Raw genomic sequence first — 17545 nt, 5'->3', positions numbered from 1 at the left:
CTTAGTTTGGTGTAAGAGACACGCGAGCGGAAATGGTCCCACCGTGGCTGGTGTTAGGGCTGACTCGTTAGTGCCCATCCCTCCGGAATGCATCTTGTTCCTTTGCATATGCATTGCATGCACCATTCATGCTGATTATAGTTGTTGTTTGTGTTTGTTACCTGATAATGTTTTGTTATATGTTATATGCCAGTAAATGTTATGTATTCCTATTTGACAGGATATACGATTTATAATGTTGTTGTACATAATTAAGCCTATGTGGCTACAACTTATATTTTGCCTATTGGATGTACTATTATGTAATTCTTTGAGTTGACCCTTGCGCGTGCTACCTGTGTATGGGGGGCTATGTATGCCCTTTTTGTCAGATGATGTCTATGTCCGACTGGTTCGAGATGGTCGTCCCCACGGGGGGGACCAGATTTGAGTTGCTTGACACAGAGACCCCGGGCTCGTGGGTAGTAGACCCCGCAGGTCACCGAGCCATTTACACGGGGCGTATCATGGAGGACCACGTGGACCGATTTGGGAACCTGACGCAAAGAGTGATGAGACGCCACACCGTTAGCTTCAACCTACCACCGGGCGTGCATTGTGGCCCTGGAGTTGTGGTGCCACCACCATCGTCGTCGGAAGACAAGGAGGACCCGTCAGAGGAGTTGCCGGTAGGAGGTGCTTTGTCTGAGTCCAGCTCACCCATCGTTGCGGCTGCTGCCTTGGGATCGGGTACAGTACCCGTGGTACCTGCTGTGAGGACCGATGCCGCTGTTGACGTGATCGTCCTGGATTCCGATTCAGACGACGATCATGAGGATGCGTAGTTGGGCGTGGTGTGTAGTACTCCTAGAGTAGGGATTAGAGTAGGAGTAGCGTCGTGGCTCTGATCATCAGTTTTTCTCATTTTGGGGCAGGGTAGGTCCCCGACCTATAGCTTTTTGTGTGGTTCTCTTGACAGGAGTCACAGGGAGTTGGTCGGATTAGGAGGTATTTTGTGGCGACCTACTTTCTGGTTGGAGGACTGTATATCAGGATACTGACTCTATATTTTGGTGATGTACATATTTGCCGTTAGGCACTACTTACCGTCACTGGAGGCTACTCGTGACGTGGTTTACTGTTTAGTTGTGGGGAGTGTATATATTGTACATTAGTTCTGCTTACTTTTAGTCGATGTTTTTTTAAGAATTGCCGAGTCCTTATTTTAAAAGAAAAAAAAATAAATACATCGAAAAAAAATATTCACGATTTTTACACTTTAATTTCTTTTGGTTACTAAAGTGACGCCACCGAAATCGGGGTGTTACATTTGTGGTATCAGAGCTTGTCGAGTCTTTCGGGAGTCTTTGGGGAATAGGTCTTCTGTGCTAGGTTGTGTGACTCTGCAAAGAGTAAAAAAAAAATTGATTGTCTGCCAAGCGATTTTTCGCTTAGAATTGATTGAAGTTATTGCTTAATCATATTGTATAGTTATGCTAGATGCTATCTTATGATGAGTACTAACTGTTTGTTTGACTTAACAGAACATGGTGAACACTAACCAGTTGGCGGAGATGATGGCCACTATGGCCCAGGTTGTGACTGCCCAAGCAAATGAAAATGCTTTGAGACGTGCAGCTGAGGAAGCACGTGATCAGCATCAGCGTCAGAGGGAAATAACTCTGGACCAGAATAAGGGATTAAATGATTTCAGGAGACAAGACCCACCCAAGTTCTCGGGTGGTACTGACCCCGATAAAGCGGATCTCTGGATCCAGGAAATTGAGAAGATTTTTGGGGTGTTGCAAACTGCTGAAGGTGCCAAGGTTGGCATGGCTACTTATATGTTGATTGGGGATGCTGAATATTGGTGGAGAGGCGTCAGGGGAATGATGGAAGCCAACAACGAAGAAATCAACTGGAATTCTTTCCGGACTGCATTCCTCGAGAAGTATTTTCCTGACAGTGCTCGTGATGAGCTTGAATCACAGTTTTTGAATCTTAAACAAGGGAGCATGACCGTTACGGAATATGCTGCCAAGTTGGAATCTTTGGCCAAACACTTCCGATTTTTCCGTGATCAGGTTGATGAACCCTATATGTGCAAGCGCTTTGTGAGGGGACTGAGAGCCGATATTGAGGATTCCGTGAGGCCGTTGGGAATCACGCGTTTTCAGTCGCTTGTTGAGAAGGCTACAGAAGTCGAATTGATGAAGAATAGGAGGTTGAACCGTGCTGGAGTTGGGGGACCAGTGAGATCGGGTTCTCAGAATTACCAAGGAAAAGGGAGATTTCAGCACAAGAAACCATATCAACGTCCTGCTGGGCGAGGGTTTGCCTCAGGATCTTACAAACCTATGACTGGTACTGCTGGAGGTTCTGGAGATCAGGCTGCGAACAGGAATGTAAATTGTTTCAAGTGCGGAAAGCTGGGGCACTATGCTAATGCGTGCATAGACACGAGGCCTAAGTGCTTTAACTGTGACAAGTTTGGGCACACTGCCAGTCAGTGTAGGGCACCCAAGACTGAACCGTCTGTCAACACTGCTAGAGGAAAGCGCCCTGCCGCCAAAGCAAGAGTTTACACCATGGATGGTGAAGAGGCTGAAGGAGTTGATGTTCTGATCAGGGGGAATTGCGAGATTGACGGTAATTTCCTAACTGTACTTTTCGATTCCGGTGCAACGCATTCGTTTATTTCTAGGGAGTGCGTGACCAGACTGAAACTGCCTGTTACTGCTTTGAGCTTTGATCTTATTGTCACTACACCTGCTAAAACCCTACTTGCTAATGCTGCATGCATGTTCTGTCCGGTGACATATAGAGATAGAGTCTTTCATGCTAATTTGGTATGCTTAACTCTCAAGAACTTAGATGTTATTCTAGGAATGGATTGGTTATCTCATTACCATTGTCTTTTGGACTGCAACCGAAAGAGAGTGTTTTTTCTTGACTTGGATCTTTTCGAGTATCTATCTGCGAACCATATCAGTGTTTCTTTGAACGAGGGATCTCAAGAGTACTCTTCATTGCTGAGCCTAGAGGGTAGAGGGAATCCGAATGTGAATGACATTCCAACTGTAAGAGACTTCACCGACGTATTTCCTGATGATGTACCTGGATTGCCGCCTATCCGCGACATCGAGTTTGCTATTGACATTGTACCAGGAACAGGGCCAATTTCGATTGCACCATATCGTATGGCACCTGCAGAGTTAGTGGAATTAAAGTCTCAGATCGAAGATCTTCTGTCTAAAGGATTTATCCGTCCAAGTGTTTCGCCTTGGGGAGCGCCAGTTCTATTGGTAAAGAAGAAGGATGGAAGGTCTAGATTGTGTGTTGATTATCGACAACTTAACAAAGCAACCGTCAAGAATAGGTATCCGTTACCTAGAATTGATGATTTGATGGATCAACTTCGAGGAGCTGCGGTATTCTCAAAGATAGACCTGAAGTCGGGTTATCATCAAATTAGAGTGAAGACGGAAGATATTCAGAAGACTGCATTCAGAACTCGCTATGGACACTATGAGTATTTAGTGATGCCATTTGGAGTGACAAATGCACCTGCTGTCTTTATGGACTACATGAACAGGACTTTCCATGCATTCTTAGATCGATTTGTCGTAGTGTTTATCGACGATATTCTGATTTATTCAAAGGATGCTAAGGACCATGAGGAGCACCTGCGCCAAGTTCTGCAAGTGTTGAGAGAGAAGAAGCTGTATGCTAACCCTTCCAAGTGTGAATTTTGGCTTGAAGAAGTGAAATTTTTAGGCCATGTGATCTCTAAGGAAGGTATAGCTGTGGATCCAGCAAAGGTAGAGACAGTATTGGCTTGGGAACAGCCAAAGACTGTGACGGAAGTCAGAAGTTTTGTTGGTTTGGCGGGATACTATCGTCGTTTCATCGAGAACTTTGCCAAGATTGTTGGACCTTTGACTCAACTTACGAGGAAGGAGCAACCTTTTGCATGGACCGAAGCTTGTGAAATGAGTTTCCAGACGATGAAGGAACGTTTGACGACGTCACCTGTGTTAGTTCTGCCACAACCAGAGGAACCGTATGAGGTTTATTGTGATGCTTCGTATCAAGGGTTGGGATGTGTGTTGATGCAGCATGGGAAAGTTGTAGCTTATGCTTCACGACAACTGAAGACTCACGAGAAGAACTATCCGACCCATGACCTGGAATTAGCTGCGATTGTATTTGCGCTGAAGATTTGGAGGCATTACTTATATGGGTGCACTTTCACTATATTCAGTGATCATAAGAGTTTGAAGTATCTGTTTGACCAGAAGGAGCTGAATATGAGACAACGAAGATGGATGGAATTCATCAAGGATTATGAATTTACTCTGCAATATCATCCTGGAAAGGCTAATGTTGTTGCTGACGCCTTGAGTAGGAAGATGCATATCTCGTCTATGATGATCAGGGAGCTGCAATTGCTGGAACAATTCCGAGATTTGAGTTTAGATGTGAGATCATCCGAGGGAAAATTGAAGTTCGGTATGATTAGGATCGCAAATGGATTGATGGAAGAAATCCGAGATCAATAGTTACAAGATGAATTTTTACTCGGGAAGAGGAACTTGGTAACTCAGGGTAAGGACCCGGGATTCAAGGTAGGAAATGATAATATCCTGCGGTGTAAGGATAGAGTATGTGTACCTAACAACCCTGATTTGAGGAGATTGATTATGGACGAAGGTCACAAGAGCAAGTTGAGCATTCATCCTGGAATGAAAAAGATGTACCAAGACTTGAAGATGAATTTTTGGTGGCCAGGAATGAAGAGGCTAGTGGCCGAGTATGTAGCTGCGTGTTTAACATGTCAGAAAGCGAAGGTGGAACATCAAAAACCTTCAGGAATGCTACAGAGTTTGGATGTGCCAGAATGGAAATGGGACAGCATATCGATGAATTTTGTCGTGGCGTTACCAAGAACTCAGAAGGGATATGATTCGATTTGGGTAATAGTGGATCGGTTAACCAAGTCGGCTCATTTCATACCGGTAAGAACTACCTACAATGCGGAGAAACTGTCGGAGATTTATATAGCTGAGATCGTACGCCTTCATGGGGTACCAACGAGTATCGTTTCTGATCGAGACCCAAAATTTACTTCACATTTTTTGGGAGCTCTTCAGGAGGCTTTGGGAACGAGGCTGAGATTAAGTTCTGCTTATCACCCGCAGACAGATGGACAGACTGAGAGGACTATCCAATCATTGGAAGATTTACTACGAGCTTGTGTTTTGGACAACAAGGGTAGTTGGGATAATCTCTTGCCATTGATTGAGTTCACTTACAACAACAGTTTCCACACGAGCATAGGTATGGCACCGTATGAAGCCTTGTATGGCCGCAAGTGTCGAACACCTTTGTGTTGGTATCAAGATGGGGAGAACTTGTTAGTTGGACCAGAACTTCTGCAACAAACAACAGAGAAGATCAGGCAAATCAGAGAGAAAATTAAGACTTCTCAAAGTAGACAGAAAAGTTATGCCGATCAGAGGCGCAGAACTCTAGAATTTGAGGAAGGAGATCATGTATTTCTGCGAGTTACACAGACTACAGGGGTAGGACGAGCGATTAAGTCGAAGAAACTTACGCCGAAGTTTATTGGGCCTTATCAAATTACTCGTCGTATAGGACCAGTTGCTTACCAGATTGCACTACCACCATTCTTATCAAACATTCACGATGTGTTTCATGTGTCACAGCTGAGAAAATATATTGCGGATCCGACACACGTTATCGAGCTTGATGACATCGAGTTAAGGGATGACTTGTCGTTCGAGACGCTGCCAATTAGCATTGGTGACACAAGGATAAAAAAGTTGAGGGGAAAGGAGATTGTGTTGGTAAAAGTCATATGGAACAAGGACACTGGCGATGCGACATGGGAGCTGAAGGAAAAGGTTAAGGAACAATATCCGGAACTTTTCACTGAACCTTAAGTTTCGAGGACGAAACTTTCTTTTTGGAGGGTAGTAATGTGAGACCCGAAGTTTTAAGTTTGGAATAAACCGAATAGGATTTCTTTTCGCGATTAAATTGATGTAATGTGAAGGAAAATCTGAACAAGTGTTATTCGGATGGAATAAATTCGTGAAGGAGAAAGTTCAGGAAAAATCTAAGGATTTTATCGAAGTCGATAAAAGTTATAACACGATTAGTCTGATTTAAACCTAGGTCAAGAACGCTAGAAAATAGTTTATTTACGTTTTAAGACACGACGGAAATTAATTCCAAAAATCTTCAGAGAAATGTCAGAACTTCTCTTGATCGTCTCTAAACAAGCGTTTCGATGCGAAACCCTGGAATGTAAGAACGCCCAATTCCAATACTCGGAAGATTGCCGAAACCGAAACCCTGATAGTTCAGAAACCCTAAAATCAACGGACGATGAAGACTTTTTCTGTTCGGAGCTTCAAATAAAGATTTCATCCGCGTGCGCCCACTCTAATCGATGTTCCGAATCTTTCTTCAGAAGGAAGTTTCTGCATCCGAGGTCAAAAGCATAAAGTGCATTTTTAAGCCGGTAAACATTAAAAATAAGCCTCGAAAACCAAAAATCATACTGATATTTCTTTGGAGAATTAGAAGATTCCACCCGCGCTCGCCTACTTCCCTTGATATTTCTAATCTTTCTTCAGAACGAAGTTTTCTCATCCGACATCAACTGCAAAAAAGTAGTTTTCGGGTAAGACCGATTTACACCGACTTTTAGTCGTTTGATTAAATTCCAAGAAACCTGTTTTGAGTTCTGAAATTCTGTCGCCACAACCTATCTTAGAATTTTCCGAGTATTACACAGGAAAAATCGAAATCGCGAAATTTTCATTTTTCGAAATTTTCCAAAATCTATAAATAGCGGGAAAATGAAAAAAAATCAAAAAAACTCACCCATTTCTCTCTTGAACCCGCGAGCTTGGAGGAGGAGGAAGGAGAAAGTGATTTTCGCCGTTTCTTGCCCGTTTGCTTCACCGATCGTTGCAAATCGAAGACCTTGAGGTAGGTAAACTATATCTCTCTTCTGATCGTCGTTTATGTCGACTTCTCCTACGTCTTTCTGAGCTCAAAGTTTTGAGGTTTTTGTAAAACTGTCCAAATAAGTTGATTTCAGTGCCTAAACATATTCCCTGCATGCTCCTGAGCGTGTTCTGCGGATTATATTTTGTCGAATGTCGACGAAATGCCGCCGGGATCAATTTCTGTGGAAAAAACCCATTTTTGGGTAAAGCTCCGTTCTTTACGTTAAATACTTGCGACTTAGCTTCGTGCTAGTAGGATTAGTTGTCATAAATGTCGTTGACGTACCCATCCAATTTGTTTTTCGAAAATCCAGTTTTGGAATTCTGAACTGAAAATAATGACCAAAATACCCCTGCGACAGTTTTTCATCCGAAAATTTTCCGATCTTAGAACCGTCTTAGTTACGGCTAATGATAACCTAGGAACCAAGTTTGATCGAAGAAAAATCGATCCCCCTAATTAGGGAAAGTGGCCGAGAGCTCCATTAAGGGGGGAGGGAATTTCAGTTTTTCGAAAACTTGTCTTAACGCGTTAGATTGTCGTACGTAGGAGTTGATTTATTGTTTATGCACTTGTTTGTGTTTGATTGGGAAAATGTTTTCTGAGGCTTCGGCTGACAATTGATAATCTTTTATTGCTTGATTGATGTTGAAGTTGAATCACATGCTAAATGTTACCTGGTTAATCTAGGATGTGTGATATTTGCCCTATATGCTAAGTGCTAAATGGTTATTGCTCAATGTGCTGTTATATGTGCCATGACTGTTGGATTGTACTGTTTTGAATATGCAAATACACATATATCTGTTATTCGGCAGAGTGAGGATAACGGGCTGTTATGCCAACTTTTATTGTGAGGTTTGAGAAAGGTTGATGGGACGGACCGAGGTTCGAACCCTGGATATTGTTTGATGGATCAAGACCTTCTCTGGGAATTATTTGGGATCGTGGGATCTTTTGAAACTTATAGGACTTGAGATAAAACGAAATGGAAAATATTTTACGAGGAAAATTCATAAGACATTAAACAACCTCTAAAACTTTAATTAAAGATCACAAATTCCATTAAGAGCTTAGGACATGAGTATTAGTTTTTGGAAAATGAGAAGTGTCGCCGAGTCCATGTTTGGGGAAACTTGATGAGTTTCCGAGTATGTTGATACTCTTTGCTCGAGAAGCAGTTTTGTTGTTCGACTATCTAAAGGATAAGTCAGGAAATTGATAAGTTTTGAGTACTTTGATGCTCTTTCGCTCGATGAGCTGATTTGTTGTTGGGCTATCTTGAGGATAAGCCGGAAACGGGTAGTTTCCTAGTACATTGGTACTTTTTGCTCGCTGAGCAGTTTTTGACCATCGGATGGAGATGAGTCGGATGATTCGAGAAATCATCATGAGTTACTTTTTATAATTAATTGTCTTTTGTCGCAGAATCGACATTTACCTTAGGGTAAGTTTTTTTAGAGACAATTAGTTAGCTAGAACACGTGACGACGTGACGAGTGAGGTCGGAGACGTTGTTTGGCTAACCACTTGCATTCATGCACTCATTGAGGTTAATACACGGTGGGATGCCGGACCTCGTTGGATTCCACAAATGGTCATAAGACCCGGATTTCCATGTAAGAACACTGCGGTGATTCTTGGTAGCAGACGGAAATGGCAGGCCTGCGGGTTTACTGCTGATCTGACTACACTTTGTTTGGTGTAAGAGACACGCGAGCGGAAATGGTCCCACCGTGGCTGGTGTTAGGGCTGACTCGTTAGTACCCATCCCTCCGGAATGCATCTTGTTCCTTTGCATATGCATTGCATGCACCATTCATGCTGATTATAGTTGTTGTTTGTGTTTGTTACCTGATAATGTTTTGTTATATGTTATATGCCAGTAAATGTTATGTATTCCTATTTGACAGGATATACGATTTATAATGTTGTTGTACATAATTAAGCCTATGTGGCTACTACTTATATTTTGCCTATTGGATGTACTATTATGTAATTCTTTGAGTTGACCCTTGCGCGTGCTACCTGTGTATGGGGGGCTATGTATGCCCTTTTTGTCAGATGATGTCTATGTCCGACTGGTTCGAGATGGTCGTCCCCACGGGGGGGGACCAGATTTGAGTTGCTTGACACAGAGACCCCGGGCTCGTGGGTAGTAGACCCCGCAGGTCACCGAGCCATTTACACGGGGCGTATCATGGAGGACCACGTGGACCGATTTGGGAACCTGACGCAAGGAGTGATGAGACGCCACACCGTTAGCTTCAACCTACCACCGGGTGTGCATTGTGGCCCTGGAGTTGTGGTGCCACCACCATCGTCGTCGGAAGACGAGGAGGACCCGTCAGAGGAGTTGCCGGTAGGAGGTGCTTCGTCTGAGTCCAGCTCACCCATCGTTGCGGCTGCTGCCTTGGGATCGGGTACAATACCCGTGGTACCTGCTGTGAGGACCGATGCCGCTGTTGACGTGATCGTCCTGGATTCCGATTCAGACGACGATCATGAGGATGCGTAGTTGGGCGTGGTGTGTAGTACTCCTAGAGTAGGGATTAGAGTAGGAGTAGCGTCGTGGCTCTGATCATCAGTTTTTCTCATTTTGGGGCAGGGTAGGTCCCCGACCTATAGCTTTTTGTGTGGTTCTCTTGACGGGAGTCACAGGGAGTTGGTCGGATTAGGAGGTATTTTGTGGCGACCTACTTTCTGGTTGGAGGACTGTATATCAGGATACTGACTCCATATTTTGGTGATGTACATATTTGCCGTTAGGCACTACTTCACTGGAGGCTACTCGTGACGTGGTTTACTGTTTAGTTGTGGGGAGTGTATATATTGTACATTAGTTATGCTTACTTTTAGTCGATGTTTTTTTAAGAATTGCCGAGTCCTTATTTTAAAAGAAAAAAAAATACATCGAAAAAAAATATTCACGATTTTTACACTTTAATTTCTTTTGGTTACTAAAGTGACGCCACCGAAATCGGGGTGTTACAGCAGCAACACTATCAGGCAGAGAAGCAGTTAATGGAACATCATCAGAGGCATCATAAGATATGTGTTGAACAGAGGCAGAAGCCTAGCTTGATACCTTGGACTGAGAATCATCAATGGTCACGTGCACTGGTTCATCCTCTTTCGAAGGAGAAGAAGAGCCATCAGAATGAGTGGGTACACCTGAATCTTCACGAGCAATGGATTCCTTCCCAGAAGTTTCTTGATTAGGAACATCTTCAGGTACAGAAGCCCTAACATGGGGCACAACATCTTGATTGGAACCCATGGGAGAGTTTTCAGCAGAAAGATCTTCTTCACCTGTGACATCCTCAATAATAGGAGCATTTGAGGGAGTCTTATCACGAGCTTGAGATTGATACACCTTTCTTGACGGAATCTTGGTCGTCTTCTTCACAAACTTCTTCTTGGAATCTGATGAACCACTCTTAAGACCCATGCATTTCACACCAAGTGGAGTTCTTTCAACCTTGGCCTTGACAGAGTCGTGCTTCCCTGATGCTTTAGACATGATGATTGAAGTGACACAACACTTTGAACACAGAAAATTGATGAGAAATTGAGAATGAAAGAAGTTAAAACTTGCAAGACTAAGAAGTACAATCGGTTGAATAGAGACAATTTGCCCGTTTAAGGAGGTTATATAGCAGTTGAGAAAAGAAGCAACCTTCTCCCTGCTGACGTCACAATGGCAGTTAATGATGAGAAAAATAAAACTAGTCGTTAACACCTTTAGGAACGTTAATTTCTATGCTCCTTCAAAGAGGCAAATCCCAAGATTTCCTCTTAATTTATCAAAAGTGCTTGCATCAAAGAGCTTTGTAAATATGTCAGCCAATTGCTTCTCAAATGTAACATGCTCCAAAGTGACAATTTTATCCTCCACTAATTCCCTGATAAAATGATGTCTTATGTCAATGTGCTTGGTCTTGCTGTGCTGAATAGGATTTTTGAAAATATTGATTGCACTGTGACGAACGCACTGTCGCGGGTGCGTGTCAAAGTAATCCTGCAACAAAACTGATTAGTGCAGTACAAGGTGTAACACCAGGATCGTTCTTACCAGGACTAAAGTGAATTATAAACTGAATTTCGAGACAAAAGCAAGTAAAAGACATTGGTTGATTGATTATCAAGCAGGAAAATATAAGGTTGAATTATCAGATGAGAGAAACGTTAGCCTTCAGGTTATAATAGTCAAGTGCAGCATACCTTCATCGGTTACAAGAGATTAATTCAATTAATTATTCAAGTCTCTGAGTAGAAACTCAACTCACAATCGTGAGATGGAATCCTAGATCTTCTACCGGACGATCCTCAGAATTTGATTGGTTCAAGTTAAGAAAGAAACAACGCCTCCTCAATGTACAAGAACAATCTAAAGAGTCAGGATCCTCAAAGCTAGCAACCAATCGGTGTTAGAGATTTACGTACCTTTAAGATCAGTATTCACAATCGCTTCAACTGATTCACTCGCTTAGATAAGGAAATTAGAACGGAATATGACTTCAAATTCAGACGTCATGAACATAAAGCATATTCAAGCATGAGAAAAGATCATAAATCAACTTTGAATAAAAAGAAGAATTACTATTAAGAACTGAACCTCAGGTATGCAAACACATGAAAATTACTAACCCTAGGGCTAACCGAAAAGTTTAGCAAGCCATAACTAAAATAAGGATTGTAAAATAAAAGGGAAGATGAGGTGACTAACAAGAGTCTCAACTAGCCTATTTATACTAGTAAATAAACTTGTCAATCAAGTAACAATACTTATGATCTAAATCTTTCCTAAATCTTCTCTAAATCTTCACAAAATCGGGCCCAAGAGAGCAGTAAGCTGCTGAAGACTCAGGTGTTCGAGGGACCCACAAGAAGACCGAATCTTCAATTAAGGTAAACATAAGAGTTGTATCTATTTAAATGGGCTTCTCGGGCCTTCAATCGGATCTTAATTCGGAGTTCTGTAGCCCAAGATATGATCATTTAAGTGCAGACTGTTCCAGACTCGCAGCATTAGCGACAACAACTTTGCAAAGCCCTTCTGACCACGTTAGAGGCTTCTTCTCGAACTGTGCTCAACATGAACGTTGTAGGTCTTCAAGTTAGCTTTCCAACGACATATTACACGCCTCATTCGGATCACTATAGCTCCACATTCAACCTGTTATAGCAAAACAATCATAGAAACTAAAAGTGTAGAATTAAGCACATTTCTATTAAAAATCCAAATAAGCACTAATGATAACAACATGGCTAAGTCATAACAATTAAGCATCAAACGAATATAGTGAAGCTTATTAAGACACACATAAAGTGTATCCATTATGCGCATATCAAATTCCCCCACACTTAGCCTTTTGCACTCCTGAGCAAAACTTAACTTCAAAGAAGAATCAGAAAATCAATTAGGATAACAAGTACTTTCTAAAACAAAAAAACTCAGCACACACTTCTCTTTGAGAATAGAAATTCAGATTTATGAGCAAGAAAACAATCACTTCAATTTCCAAGAGATTAGACAAACAAGAATTCATCACCTACATTCCAAGCCAACAAATTTGCAAATTGAACATCAAAGTTGGATACAAGTGTTATACTCTCTACTCTCAAGTGTTTAAGGCTTGTGTTTAGCAACTCTCATCATCTCATGAAAACATGCAACTATCATAGGCTTGAAAAGATTCTAACACATCAATTAAATTGAACAAATGCACACAAAGATCAAATGACTTTCCAAGGTTGTAATGAGGCCAAGGTCATGGAAGGATTTAAGAAAGATATTCAGGGTTAAAACCTTAGGAAAAATAAGAGCAATGGGGAATAATTCAAATTAAACTTACAACCAAAAGAATTAGCACATTCTTTCTTTCCACAAATCCTTTTTTTACAACTTTCACTTCATTTTCCTTTTTTTTCCTTTTGCAATGGGTACCTTCCTTCACTTTGCAACTTTTCATTTTTTTTTCCAGCTTTGTCGTCATTTTTTTTCATGACTTCTTTACTTTTTTTCTTCTTTTGATAATAACGAAGAAGGTACCTTTTTTTTTAGATTACAAAGACCATGCATTCAATTAATTCACTCCCACACTTGTTGAATACTTATTCCGAAAACAATTCCAAAGCTCTTACATTCCCTAAGGTAAGGTATCATCATTGTTTTTCACTTAGGCTCAAAGGGGCTAAAAGAAAGGTCAAAACATGCAAGGTCAGCTTTTTAGGCCAATAGCTTATTGAAAAAGAATGCCATGTCATTTCAATGTATGCAAATGAACAACAACTTAAGTCAGAAGCAAGTCAAGTTCTGCAGTGCATATAATCATGAGGAAATCACACAAGAAATAAGTGAATCATGGCAAAGTTATTTCCATTCAAGTGTTTGGTCCAAAATCTCACAAGGTTGTCTCACGTGGCAAGCATATAACACAATGAATCCAACAAATTAATTCTCAATGCAAATCACGAGGAACTCTTAATTCTCAATGCAAATCATGAGGAACTCAAAATGCAAGCAAATTCATCCAAAAGAGACATGAATCTTAACAGAAAAGTTGTTATATTGCTCATAAACTCATCATCCCTAAACTCATTGAAAAAGTGTGAACTATTTTATTGAAAACAAGAAAATCATAGCAAATAAATTGAAATTGCAAACTATCCTAACTGATATTCCACTACTCCTAACTAAAATTCCCACCCCCACACTTAAAGCACACATTGTCCTCAATGTGAGGCACAAATCATCAAATAAATTAGACAAGTGTAATAAAAGAGAAGGGATAGGAAAAACCAGAGATTAAGTGAGGACGACTTCATGGGGGCATGAAGTCTCGCAGTTCTCTGAAATCTCTGAAATCTCTATCACCTGAGTCTGGGAAGCTCATAGTCTTGAGGCACATCAACAACAATCCACAAGTCAGGTGGCTTTGGTTCAACCACTTTGCCATAAAGCTCAGTACCACCAATCCGTTTGTTTGCACCTTTAGCATGTCTCATGACAAGGGACAATTTAGGTGGTCTTCTCTTTATAGCTTGGGTCCTACCTGAAATCAGTGCAAAAGACAAAGTAGTGTAATAAAAACAAAATCTAAGTCAGGAGGCTTGGGTGTATTGTTTATGAAAGGGTCCTCCATTATGGTTTCATCCATTCCATTCTCTCCAAATAACATTCCTTTTTCAATAAGTACTGAATCAATGGCAATATGCTCAATTGAAAAAATTTCTATTGGAAGGCGACAACCAGCAGTCACTTTCTCAAATTCAATTCCTGCAAGACTCTTAAAATCAAGTGATGAATTGTTAGAATTACCAATCAAAACAACATCTATCTCATTGCAAATATAACAATCACCATGGTTACAATTATGAATATCAATTTCCTCCATTATGCATATGTTAGGAAGGTCAGGAAAGCCTTCTAGAGTCCAGCCAATGCCCTCTTTAGGTTTCTTCAACACTTCCAGCAACCTTGCTTCATTATCTTGGGGAAGATTGTTTGCTACTATAACCGAAAGTTTTTCACTTTCTTCCAAGTACACATATTTTAGATTTTCAGGAAGAGGCTTCAGCTCCAATTCAGAAGGTTGCTCCATAGAAGGAAGCAATTTTGTGGTAGGTGTCACTTCTAGAGAGTGAATTTCTTCAGTACATGTATAATCAGCAAGCTTATTGTCCACAGGTTCGTCAAACATGTTAAAAGCATCAGCAAGGTTAAGAGAATCAGAAGTAAGAAATTCATGAGAAAACTCATTAACCAAATCAGACATCAAACCAATGTGGAAAACAGAATGTTGTTCCATTGGGTACTTCATTGCTTCAAATATATTAAACCTTACTGAGCAGTCACCAAATTCCATAGATAATGTGCCAGCATACACATCTATCTTAGTCCTTGCAGTCTTGAGAAAAGGTCTTTCTAAAATTAAAGGACTTGCATTGTTTGGAGACTCTTCTACCATATCAAGAATGTAAAAATCAGCAGGAAATATCAAGGTGTTCACTTTCACGAGCACATCTTCTATCAAACCCTTGGGATATGCACTGCTTCTGTTTGCTAGTTGAATCACAGCTCATGTAGGCTTAAGAGGACCAAGACCAAGTGATTTAAATACAGACAGAGGCATAACATTTATGGAAGCTCCTAAGTCTATCATGGCATCATCAAGTTCAAGTTTACCTATTGTGCAAGGGATAGAAAATGTACCTAGATCCTTACATTTAGGAGGCAAGGCCTGATGTTGGTGGATGAGGGCAGAAACATTCTGACAATTTCTGTCAGTTTCTTTCAATCTGCGCTTGTGAGTGAACAAGTCCTTCATAAACTTTGCATATTTTGGAATCTTCTTGATCACCTCCAGAAGTGGAATGTTGATCTCTACTTTTCTAAATATTTCCATTATCTCATTCTTTTCCTTTTCCAGCATGTTCATCTTTTTCTGTTTCACAGCTCTTTGAGGGAAAGGAGGAGGGACAACAAATCTAACTTCAGCATTAGGGTCAGGAAGTGTATCACTTGCAGAATCAACTCTAGGTGCAGTAAGATTGGGGGTTGTTGAATCATCTTCATCAGAATCATCTTCAATGACAACATCATTACCTACAATAGAGTTAGTTGTTTTTCCAGAACGCAAAGTGATAGCACTTACATTGCTTGTATTTGAACTATTAGGGTTGATTTCTGGTTGTGCAGGGAGCTTTCCAGAACCCTGTGCTTGCAACTGATTGATTGTGGTTGCAAGTTGGCCAAGGATTGTCTCCATATTCTTAATTGAAGCAGCAGTTTGTCGGACAAGGTCCTCAAGTGAAGGATTAGCTGGAGGTTGTACTGCTTGATGAAACTGTTGTTGTTGAGGCCTGTTTTGCTGTTGCAGGTATGGAGGTTGGCATGATTGCTGCTGCTGATTACCATATCTGAGATTTGGATGATCCTTCCAGCCAGGATTGTAAGTGTCAGAGAAAGGATCATATTTTTGTTGTCTGTATTGTTGTCCTCCAGTGAAAACTCCATTGACCACAGCTTGTTGTTCGTCCTCTCGAAGGGTAGGACATGCATCAGTGGGATGCTCAAGTGAAGTGCAGATACCGCAGACGACAGCAGTGCGCTGAGGCGTGGGAACAGGTGTACATTGGTTCTAATTCAAGGCGATCTCTCTAATCATAGATTGCAAATCATCCAATTTGTTTGTAATGAGTCTATCTATTGTACCAGCAATGCGAATCTCGTTCACAGCCTTGGTTTGCGAATGTGGATATTATTCCTTGATCTTTTCCTCTAACTCTCACATAACACCGTCCGTGTCTTTATTCCAAATAATTTTCACTAAAACACTCTGCTTTCCCTTCGATTGTTTCACTCTTCTAGTCCCAATGTTGACCAACGGCGTCTCAACAGACATATCATCTTTCAACTTGCCGAGGTTTAACTACAATCATCAATGATAACACCACTAAAACTCTTACTCGAATATGATCTCCAGCTTCTGAAGTCAATCTTTACCCTAAGATTCTCATTCCACTTAGCAAAATTCACTCGCTAATCTCTAGCTCGTATCACCAAAATCCATAACAAGTTTCATTCACTCTTAGACTTTAAGCAACTTGTCCAAATATGACAACCTCAAGTGTTCATCTTAATACTAACACCTCCCTTTTCTGTAACTTGATCACCATCTCGTCAATCAACTTCTTAATCTCTCTATCAAATTCTAACCAACTTCGAGTCCTAGAAATTTAAGACAACAGTTCATAGACTTAGAACCTGAACCTTCACCAAGTTTGGACCTCTAATGTCCGTTAATTCTTCAATGCTTCCTAAATGAATATCCATTTCTTCAAACTATATCTCCTTCGCAAGAGAACTTATACTTAATGCGAACTTTTTCCTCCCAGCTCGACTAATCCTCGATTCAATCAAGTTAATCTTACCAATCCTTCTATCAAAGTCCATAGCCAGTTCTGATTCCGAATATCACCCCCTCAATATTAAGTTGATCAAGCCTAATACATCGAAGGTGAAATTTAGAAAAACCCACTGGAACAGTCAATGAGTTCCTATCATCCAATAGTCACAAATATCCTGACCTCACATCCTCAACGATTCCGCTACGGAACTACACGTCCTCGACATCATACGTATACTATCCATAAGAAATCTCTATGAGATTCATTCTTCAGCTTCTAGCTTCCTTTTAAACGCATTGGTGCAAAACTACTTTCTAGGTTTACCGTGTTATTCTAAACCTCGTGTAATTTCTATAGCTAAAATACGAGCTACGGTCAAATAAGGTGTTAATAGGCGTAATAACTATAAGGTCAAAGCTTAGACAGTATAAGTAAGATAGGTGTGCTTGCACACGCTACAAGAGTAATGGATTATATTATACTGAAATGAGGAAGAATGGTTAGAAGGTTATCATCGTTCGGTTTAGTTAAACCAACAGTTAGTACTAATCATAAGATAGCTTTTCCATAACTATACAATATGATTAAGCAATAACTTCAATCAATT

General features: G+C 40.9%; 1 protein-coding gene across 1 annotated transcript; it reads left to right on the top strand.

Annotated features, from left to right (window-relative positions):
* Nucleotides 1-1565: 1565 nt before the first annotated feature.
* Nucleotides 1566-5945, top strand: LOC130736135 (uncharacterized). The gene is made up of 6 exons (XM_057587981.1): nucleotides 1566-1574; nucleotides 1758-2000; nucleotides 2088-2628; nucleotides 3022-3284; nucleotides 3597-4379; nucleotides 5709-5945. Exons 1-6 carry the CDS (start codon nucleotides 1566-1568, stop codon nucleotides 5943-5945), a joined length of 2076 nt encoding a protein of 691 aa, XP_057443964.1.
* Nucleotides 5946-17545: the final 11600 nt, after the last annotated feature.

This window comes from Lotus japonicus, chromosome 2 (assembly GCF_012489685.1).
Source record: "Lotus japonicus ecotype B-129 chromosome 2, LjGifu_v1.2".
Taxonomy (NCBI): Eukaryota; Viridiplantae; Streptophyta; class Magnoliopsida; order Fabales; family Fabaceae; genus Lotus; species Lotus japonicus.
Note: the sequence above shows the minus strand (reverse complement) of the source record. Positions and strands in the feature narration are given on the sequence as shown.

What these genes read in the sequence shown, in the direction of transcription:
- LOC130736135 (XM_057587981.1), top strand. An exon ending in GGGGAATTGCGAGATTGACG is followed by an intron (nt 2,629 to 3,021) that starts GTAATTTCCTAA and finishes TGCTGAGCCTAG; the next exon opens with AGGGTAGAGGGAATCCGAAT. An exon ending in GGGGAGCGCCAGTTCTATTG is followed by an intron (nt 3,285 to 3,596) that starts GTAAAGAAGAAG and finishes GCATTCTTAGAT; the next exon opens with CGATTTGTCGTAGTGTTTAT.